Source organism: Triticum aestivum, chromosome 1D, assembly GCF_018294505.1.
Source record: "Triticum aestivum cultivar Chinese Spring chromosome 1D, IWGSC CS RefSeq v2.1, whole genome shotgun sequence".
NCBI lineage: Eukaryota > Viridiplantae > Streptophyta > Magnoliopsida > Poales > Poaceae > Triticum > Triticum aestivum.
In genome coordinates this window covers 437,936,561-437,947,001 of record NC_057796.1, presented here as the reverse complement: position 1 = coordinate 437,947,001, position 10,441 = coordinate 437,936,561, and the positions used below count along the sequence as shown (strand labels likewise).

The window sequence follows — 10,441 nt, the reverse complement described above, 5'->3', positions numbered from 1 at the left end:
CCTCTCCGACAATCGAAGTGACAAATCCTAATCTTGAAATACGCCAACCCAACAAGTACCTTCGGAGACACCTGTAGAGCACCTTTATAATCACCCAGTTACGTTGTGACGTTTGGTAGCACACAAAGTGTTCCTCCGGTAAACGGGAGTTGCATAATCTCATAGTCATAGGAACATGTATAAGTCATGAAGAAAGCAATAGCAACATACTAAACGATCAAGTGCTAAGCTAACGGAATGGGTCAAGTCAATCACATCATTCTCCTAATGATGTGATCCCGTTAATCAAATGACAACTCATGTCTATGGTTAGGAAACATAAACATCTTTGATTAACGAGCTAGTCAAGTAGAGGCATACTAGTGACACTCTGTTTGTCTATGTATTCACACATGTATTATGTTTCCGGTTAATACAATTCTAGCATGAATAATAAACATTTATCATGATATAAGGAAATAAATAATAACTTTATTATTGCCTTTAGGGCATATTTCCTTCAGGCGCCACCCCCCTCCTAGTCCAATTTGGACTCAAGGGGGAGGGGGGCGCGGCCTACCCTGGCAGCCCCTCTCTCTCTCCACTAAGGCCCATCTAGGCCCACTAGTTCCCCCGGGGGGGCGTTCCGGTAACCCTCCGGCACTCCAGTTTTCTCCGAAATCACCCGGAACACTTTCGGTGTCCGAATATAGCCGTCCAATATATCAATCTTTATGTCTCGACCATTTCGAGACTCCTCATCATGTCCGTGATCATATACGGGACTCCGAACTACCTTCGGTACATCAAAACACATAAACTCATAATACCGATCCTCACCGAACGTTAAGCGTGCGGACCCTATGGGTTCGAGAACTATGTAGACATGACCGAGACACGTCTCCGGTCAATAACCAATAGCGGAACCTGGATGTTCATATTGGCTCTCACATATTCTAGGAAGATCTTTATCGGTCAAACCGCATACAACATACGTTGTTCCCTTTGTCATCAGTATGTTACTTGCCCGAGATTCGATCGTCGGTATCTCAATACCTAGTTCAATCTTGTTACCGGCAAGTCTCTTTACTCGTTTCGTAATGCATCATCCCGCAACTAACTCATTAGTCACATTGCTTGCAAGGCTTATAATGATGTGCATTACCGAGAGGGCCCAGAGATACCTCTCTGACAATCGGAGTGACAAATCCTAATCTCGATCTATGCCAACTCAACAAACACCATCGGAGACACCTGTAGAGCATCTTTATAATCACCCAGTTACGTTGTGATGTTTGATAGCACATAAAGTGTTCCTCCGGTATTCGAGAGTTGCATAATCTCATAGTCATAGGAACATGTATAAGTCATGAAGAAAGCAATAGCAACATACTAAACGATCAAGTGCTAAGCTAACGTAATGGGTCAAGTCAATCACATCATTCTCTAATGATGTGATCCCGTTCATCAAATGGCAACTCATGTCTATGGCTATGAAACTTAACCATATTTGATTAACGAGCTAGTCAAGTAGAGGCATACTAGTGACACTCTGTTTGTCTATGTATTCACACATGTACTAAGTTTCCAGTTAATACAATTCTAGCATGAATAACAAACATTTTCATGATATAAGGAAATATAAATAACAACTTTATTATTGCCTCTAGGGCATATTTCCTTCACAAACCTTCCAAACCATTTGCTCCACATGAGAGAGAATCAAGCCTAAGAATTGAGCCTTTTATGCGGAGGTCACTGAGTAGTGCCCACTAATCGTGTGTTTCCATGCAATGGCATCCTCGAAGTGTTCATCGAGATGGAAGTCGCGAACGAGCATCCAAAGGAAAATAATTGGCGGATGTGCTCAATGAAAACGATGGTGGATCGGTTGATCTTGAGGATCCACGCATTTTCCTTTCGAGCCTCTCGCACCTTCCAATTCTTTCTCAAAGAGGCCTCCAAGATGAGAGAGCGATGTCTGTGGGTTTTCTCCCAAGGAGTCATGGAGAGCCCCAAAAGGGGGTCTTGGTACCATTCCCCATGGCGATGGTTGTTGAGGCATAGAAAAAGTTGAGGTCCTCCTCGTCACATGGAATTCCTATGCCAACCCACATCTTGGTTGGTTCCTTCCACTCGTACCAAGGCCATCTCATGCGCAAAGCGCACATGAACTTGGAGGTGTTGAGGACCCCTAAGCCATCGTACTCATGTGGCCGGCAAACGACCACCCAATTGACCTTGCATTTCGCATTCGTCGTCCTATCGGAGCCGGGCCAAAGGATGCCCATTCAAGATCGTTGACATTATGTAGGAAACTCGGTGGAATAACAAGAGGCATGGTGAAGTAGACCGCTTGGGAGGTGATCACATACTTGACAAGGGTTGTGTGCCCAATCGTGGTGATGTTTTGGCCTTCGTAAGTGACCAACTTGTTCGCAACTTTGTCCTCAAGAAATTGAAGATCCACCTTCTTCAATTCTCAAATGAAAAGGGGGAGGCCCAATTATCTCATTGGGAACTAAGTTCTAGACGTCTGCAAGTTTTGAAAAATATGTCCAAAGTTTAGATGGTTGCATCGAATGGGCACCACTGAACTTTTATGAAAGTTGGTGCATAAGACCGTGACCTCCCTGAAACCTCTCAATATGACCAAAAGTTTGTCAGTATCTCTTTTAATTGGGGCCATAAACATCACCGCATCATCCACATAGAGGGAGGTTCGCACCATGGCACCCCTCCGACGAATCATATGGACAAACCCCTTACGTGTTGCCAATTCAATGATTTGTTGTAACGGGTCAGTAGCGATGACGAAGCGGAAGGAGAGGGGGTCCCCTTGCTGAAGACCATGGCCATTCTTGATGAGGGGGCCGGCTACGCCATTCAAAAGGATCCTTGAGGAAGAAGAGCAAAGGAGTGCCATGATCCAATCTCTGAACTTACTTGGGAACCCTCTCTGTTGGAGGAGAGTAAGGATGTGTTCCCACTTGGGAACGCTTCCTGCTATCGTAGTACAGAATTTGGTACTACTGAAAACAGAGGGTCGTAGATTAGGAGCCTGTTCGGAAATGGTCCAGCTCCTCTGAATCCTCAACTCCCACTCCTCCATCCAAGATGCTGCTCCTTGTAAAAAAATAGCGCTGAAAAAAACTGTTCGGCAAGCAGCTTCGCTCCCGATTCACGAGGAGAGGCAGAACCGTATACGCGAGCGAGTCGGGCGCGGCCGCTCAAACCGTTTTCCACTTGGCGGTGACAATCCTTTTGTAAATCTTACCAACTCTCTGATTTTAAAGATTTGAGATCCTGAAAACTGTAGCTCCATGGAATTGCATTGTAGCCTGCTCCACTCCAGATTTTCAACTCCGCAGAGTTCAGGCGTTCAGAGTTCGTGCGTTCGGCACAGCTCCACCAACTCCAGGAGCGGAGTTGAGGAGTGGAGAGAATCCGAACACGTCCTAGATATGCACAAGTGGAGATCTACCTTCTACTGCCTTGCCTTGTATGGCAGGCTGCTATCATATTGCGCAAATGGCTTTGTTATGCATCGTCACATGCACATACATTGTACTGTATATTTTTGGAGTGAAGGAGCTCCAGATTCCCATTTTAATTGGAACCACATGCAGCAGGGTGGCCAAAGTCAGATGCACCATGTTGTAAACTCCCAGAAAATCACCTCTGCATCTTACGAATCATCTCTGCGGTCTGCTACACACGAATGAACTGACACTGACACTGAAGGACAAAATCAGGCAGGATTGTGAACAGCCTTACCCATTCCACTATATAGAACTACATTTGAATCTTCAGTACAGAACTGCTAGAATGTTACGTAGTACTCGTAGTTTCGTAGTGATTTTCACTACAGAACTACTAGAATCTTCAGTGTTAAGGGAGAAGCTAGGTAGGAGACTCAACACACTTAGCAAATGGATTGGTCAGACCAGGAGCATCTGATACAATGTTAAGGGAGAAGCTAGGTAGGAGACTCAACACGACACACTTGATTCATCCATCGACGGGGCGATATATACAGGTTACAGGGAGCACCGTGGGGTGATCGTGCGCCACTACTCAGACCATCGTGCGCCACTACGTGGGCATCGTGGTGTACACAGGGGCTGGTTTACAACTGCTGTACATGTACTATCATACGTACAGTCTATCATCCAGGAACTACTTTTCTCCAATTTATTTATTCAGTTACCCACAAACTCCCACATTTGACTAGAGTATGGGTTGAAACAGATTTGGCATAAATTTGCAGCACCGTCCATTTACCTCTCCCACGGGTACCATCATTTTTCAAAAGTCATACGAGTGTGGTCACACATCAATTTGTCCCATATATAGTTACAAAAGCTGCAATTTGGGATGTCAGCAAGCCTTTTGAGTAAGACAGAAAGTTAGCTTCCACCGATAATCTTGTCTAAGTTATCTTCAGAGCCAGATCATGTCTGGGGTCTGCAAACTCTCAGTTTACAAGAATATAAAGGCCTTTCGACATAAACAGAATGATCACCCATGATATATGACACACATAACATCACTGTCATTCAGCCATAGTTCCCTGCCACAACCAAAAAAGGACAACAGTGATTAGCACATCAAATTGAGTACAAGCAATTCAGACAATTGAAATCTTCAATGCCACATTATTGTTTAAACAATGTACATGTTGCTGAGAGAAACAGACATCATGGTGATGTTGCTAGCCTATCATATACCAGGGCTGCCAACTAGCTGGAGCAGAGTGGAACTCATCAAAGCTTGAATTGACTCTAGCTTGATTTGATAAGGATCCGTAACTCCACAAATACACATATATGACTATACTATAGGCTCGATCATGCTCAGCCTCAACTCCTACTCCTAAGGCCGAATTATTCTGTAAATACACATATATGAGTATAATATATGGTTGAGCTTGGCCTGGCACATTAATGTGGTATATTACACAAGTATGAATTTGAGCCTAATCTTCACAAGCTCGATCTCAGCTCAACTGGGCTCAGGCCAAGCTTACAATATGCTCGAGTTCCACCTGGTAAGGCTTGAAATGGAATACATACATAATACATACATATGTTATATTATATACAAGTATGGATTCGAGCCTAATTTAGACAAGCTCGATCTCAGCTCAACTGGGCTCGAGACAAGCTACAATAGTTTGTCAACCCAGAACACTTTTGACAGCACTAGCTATGACTTTATTCATAAACAATTGAACCTCAGCGAAGAAGAACATTATGGCCAACATGATAGAACTGAATGAGGTATGGATTACCGGAAAGTTTTGTTGTATTATGGACCCCATACTTCCAATCAACAATATGCTTTGCACGTGCATTATGTAATGCCCTGAATAAATCTTCAGCAGATTTATCCCGTGTTAACCTATAAAAACTGCAGCCAAAAGTTATCCATATATGTTAGTCACATCTCTAATGGTTTCATTTGGTAGAGAGCATGTCTGTCCAAGCGTCAACCCAGGAAGAGGTATGAATTCAGTATCAATTTCTTCTCTTGTCGAGCCATAGGATTCCCTCCCGGGAACACACAAAAGCTTTGCGTTTCATTGCACTGATAGAAAAGAATCCTATACAACACTAAGACTAGGCCGTTACACTGAACACGCATGGTAAGAGAACAGGAATTAGGCGACATAGGAAATGTCTCTTTTCATCAACAGTGTCAACTTGCCTGCATACAGTTGATATACATTGATAGTTTATCTGTCATGCAGCATCGCGCTCTTGCATGAGCAATGAGATGTTGTTTAAGTCTTTCAGCTGCACCTATCCAGCTTCCCTTTGTTTCCTGTTTGCTTTTCGCTACCATGCAAAATGGTCACAAGGTTTGCTGTTGAATAGATTGATAATTGACATGCAGCGAAAAGCAAACTGGATAAGCATATATTTTAAGCACTTACCAGATTCCAATCCAGGCGCTTCTAGGGTTTAACAGGCTGTTGACTATCTCAATATTGCATCCACGAACCCATGGCAGGCCACAGCATAGCAACATAGTCAGTCAGTATACTCTTCCCTGCTTTGTGTGTTATAACTCAACAAAATTTTCTGAATGGCAACCCAACATCTCATCTGGAATCATCAGAATGTATCTACTTTGGGGCTTATAGAAAAAAAGAAGTCAAAACAGGGTATCACCAGAAGTCACCACATGAACAACTTCCATTCCTAAAATGATGAAACCGATTTCCGTCCCTAATGTCAATATCTCTCTTGGTGACTTGTGACACAAACTTGAAGAAAGTGTGACAGTCACCACATATCCTAAGGTTCTTCATTATCTGTATAGGCATGCCCTGGGGTGTAACAAGAAGGCCATAAGCAACAGCAAGCTTCTCACTGTGATACAGAAGGGAACTCTCCTTCTGCTCTTCATCGATGTCATGGAGAACAAATTCAGTGTCAGGCACATAGCCTGCAGTCCTTAACGAAGTGTACAAATCCTGGAGGGTAGATTCTATCTCTTCAATTTGCTCATGCTGTTTATCTCCAGTGACAAATGAGTACACTTTGTTCCTAATCTGCATCCAGCTACAGCCAGGCTCTTTTGTGACACCTTGTTGTTTCATAATTCTCCGTACCTCCGCAACTTCTACCCACATCCCTAGAGAAGAATATATATTTGATAACATGACATAGTTGCCAGAATTTGATGGCTCAATAGCAAAGAGTCTCTCAGCAGCCCTTCTACCGATTTCCGCATTCTTGTGAATCTTGCATGCCCCAAGAAGAGCACTCCAAATCACTGCATCTGGCTCAATAGGCATATCATATATAAATTGTTCAGCTCCTTGCACATTACCAGTTCGCCCAAGTAGATCCACCATGCACGCATAGTGTTCCAGCAGAGGAGTCAGTCCATAATCCCTGCTCATTGACTTGAAAAATTGCCAACCTTCATCTACCAAACCAGCATGGCTGCATGCATTTAAAAGCCCCACAAAAGTGACCTCATTTGGCAACACCCCTGCAGATCTCATATGTTTATACATCTTGATGGCCTCTCTTCCAAGGCCATGTTGTGCACAACCTGTAATGAAGGAATTCCATGTAAATATGTCCCGTTCCTCCATTGAATCAAAAACCTTATGAGAATCTGCAGAACCACACTTGAAATACATTGACATGAGAGCATTAGCGACTATAAGTTCTGAATCCCTTCCGTGTTTGATGGCTACTGTGTGGATTTGCTGCCCAAGCTTAGGAGCACCAAGACTTCCACAAATGCTGAGAAGTATAGTTAATATCGGGGAATTTGGTACTTCATGCTTGTGTAACATTATTTTGAAAAACTCCACTGCCTCAGTCCCCCGCTCAGCCTGTGCATATGCAGATATTATCGTAGTCCAAGAGACAACATCCCGACTGAGCATATTGTCAAATATATGTCTTGCATCCTCCAGCATATTATTGTGCACAAGTGCCGAAATAACGGAGTTCCATGACACAGTGTCTTTCACTCGCATTCGACTGAAGACCTGTCTCACATACTCCATGTTTCCGCACTTGCCATACATAGTAATGAGAGCATTACCTATATAGCTATTGAACTGGCAACCGGCCTTGACCGCAAGTGAATGCACTTGGTTTCCTGTCTCAAGAGCTCCAATATTTGAACAAGCAAAGAAGCTACTGGTCAAACTAGATAGGCTAGGTAACATCCCGTTCCTATGCTGTGCTTGGAGTAAATCCAAAGCTTCTTGATTCCTTCCATTCTGTGCATACCCCGCAATCATTCCAGCCCAGGATATTGTGTTCCTGAAAGGCATCCTATCGAACAGCTCCTTTGCCTCATCAACCATTCCATTCTGCATATACCCAGTAATCATGGCGTTCCAGGACACAACAATAGGATCAGGAATCTGATCAAATAAAATCCTTGCATCAGTAATCCTGCCACATCGAGCTAAGCCTGTGAGCAGTGCAGTCTGGCATGGAATGGACTTTACAGGGTCTCTTTCATAGACGGCAGTAGCAGCATCGATTCGACCACCATGAGATAGTGCAGCGATCATAGTTGACCATGTGTACTCATTCCTCTCTGGCATACCCTCAAAGAATTTCATTGCAGTGTCAAGCGCACTTGCATCCCTAGTATACGCATTTAACATCGATGTCCCAATGACCACATCACTCTCAAAGCCTGTCTTAAGGGCTAAAGGGCGTAGGCCCTCTAGAACACCAAGATCCCGTAGACCTGTCACAGCTAAAAGCACAGACGCGAAGTTTGACTGGTCTGGTGACACGCCTTCACGATGCATCATGCGAAAGATGTCCCAAGCCTTGCCATGCTGCTCGATTCTAGCATACCCAGAGATCACCACTGTCCAAGAAACCAAGTTGCGCTCTGGCATTTGCTCAAACAGATGCCATGCATCCACCATCTGCCGGCTGTGGCAGTACCCGGTGAGCATCGAGTTCCACGACGTGACGTCCTTGCTCGGCATCGCGTCGAACAGCCTGCGCGCCATAGTGACGTCCCCGTTGCGGACATAGCAGCTGACCATGGCGTTCCACGCGATGGTGTTCCGCTCGAGCATTCCGTCGAACACCCTGCGGGCGTCGAGCACGCGGCCGAGGCGGGCGTACCCCGACAGCAGGATGGTGCTCGTGCGCACGTTCCCTCCGGAGATGGCGTCGACGAGGGACCTCGCGTCCTCGAGCATCCCGCTGTTGCAGTAGGCGGAGATCATGGTGTTCCAGGCGAAGATGCTGCGGTGTGGCATGGCGTCGAACACCTCCCGGGCCTCCCGCAGGCGGCCGAGCCGCGCGAGCTCCTGGATACGGTCGGTGTGCGCGCTCCTGTCGAACACCCGGTGGGCGCTCCTCGCGGGGAGCGGCGCCGTGGCTGCAGCAGTGGCAGCCGCGGCCGTGAGGCGGCGGCGGAGGAGCAGGCAGCGCGCCATGGGCTTGCTCCATTTGGTGGGGAACAGCATCAAAAAACCGGAAAAACGGCGAATTATGGTGGTGACCTACATTTGGGCCCACATGTCACGGGAAGTTGGGAACAAATGCACCCGTTAAGATGGGAACTGGAAACTTGTCATGGATAACAGGGACACGGCTTACTCATTACCCGTCTCCACTTTTGAAAAACGTAGAGTGACTTCGTAGATTCCGTCGGCTCTTTTTAGTCAGTATATAAGTCTTGACACAAATCTAATACACGGAATAAAAAGGACCGGAGAGATTATAATGAGAAGCACACCCTCTAAGGCATGCATAAAGGGATGCTTAGTAAAATAAATTGACTTTTTCTTAAGCACTCGTGCTTACCTCTATGGGAGAGGTACCTAATTAAGCGTCTAAAGTAATAAAAAAATGTCTATCATCTACAAATAAACATCGGTGATTACGAAAAAAAAGGTCTATATCCGCAAGCACCCCTAATCACCTTGTAAAGAAATGAGACATAAAAGTACAAGGCCTAATCGTTTCAAAGTGTACCGGTCTAGCAGCCACCCTTATTTTTTGACAACCTTAGAGCATCTCTAGCCGTTCGGCCCCTAAGGCGTCGAAAAAGAGCCGCCTGGGGGCGAACCGGCGCTTGCTTGGCGTGTGGGGGCGACTGCGTTCTCAGTCGATGCCCCAGGTCGTCGATAAAATCGTGCGAACTCGGTGATATTTCATACAAATTTGCACAAACTCGGCGACCTGGCACAAACTCGGCGAAACTTCATTGAAATTTGTACAAAAACAGATAAAACATGCAAACTACGCCAAACTACGCCTAGCCCTGCTGCGCCGTGGACACCGTCCGCCATCTACATGCCGAGAAGCCTGTAGAAACGGGTGTAGTCGTCGTCGCCGCGCCCCCCGCCGGAGCCGCCGCCGTCCCTACTGCACCCCTGGCCAGGGTCGCCGACGCGCGGTGGGGGGTTGGACGGCCCGACCTCGTCCTCCTCGTCACTGTCGAGGATGATGACGACACCCTCCTTGCGTCCGCGGCACCGGGCCTGGAGCTCCGCATATGCCCGGCACTGGCGGAGCACCTGCTCGCGGACGTAGTCCTCCCTTGCCCACTTGAGGGCGGCCTCGTTGTCGGGGGCCACCATGTCCGCGTGCTCCGGCTGCACGGGGAGCAGCCCCGGCTCGGGCTTCGGCCGGACCAGGCGGAGGGAGCGCGGGGAGGGGCGGGCAGCCTCGTTGATGACGAGGGCGCCGCTGTGGGTGCGGCGCCGGAGCGGCGTCTCCTCCGGCTCCGGCTTGACGGGGTGGAGCGCCGGCGAGCCGGAGGAGAGCGAGCCGGAGCCCGACGACGAGGACGTCCCCGGCTCCATTCGCCGCAGCATCCAGGAGCTACCACGGCGGTGAGAGAAGGACGACCGCGGCGGGTACTCGAGCCGCGGCGTGTTGCCGGTCTCGATGTGGTCGAGGACGGCCTCGAGGGTGCGGACGGGCACGCCCCACCAGTCGCGCCGCCC

General features: G+C 47.2%; 1 protein-coding gene across 1 annotated transcript; it reads right to left on the bottom strand.

Annotated features, from left to right (window-relative positions):
• Positions 1 to 5,487: 5,487 nt before the first annotated feature.
• On the bottom strand, positions 5,488 to 8,992 carry LOC123182697 (pentatricopeptide repeat-containing protein At1g09410, mitochondrial). The gene is made up of 2 exons (XM_044595352.1): positions 5,918 to 8,992; positions 5,488 to 5,819 (listed from the first exon to the last, which is right to left on the bottom strand). The coding sequence occupies exon 1, from the start codon at positions 8,951 to 8,953 to the stop codon at positions 6,152 to 6,154; it is 2,802 nt and encodes a 933-aa protein (XP_044451287.1). The 5' UTR covers positions 8,954 to 8,992; the 3' UTR covers positions 5,488 to 5,819; positions 5,918 to 6,151.
• Positions 8,993 to 10,441: the final 1,449 nt, after the last annotated feature.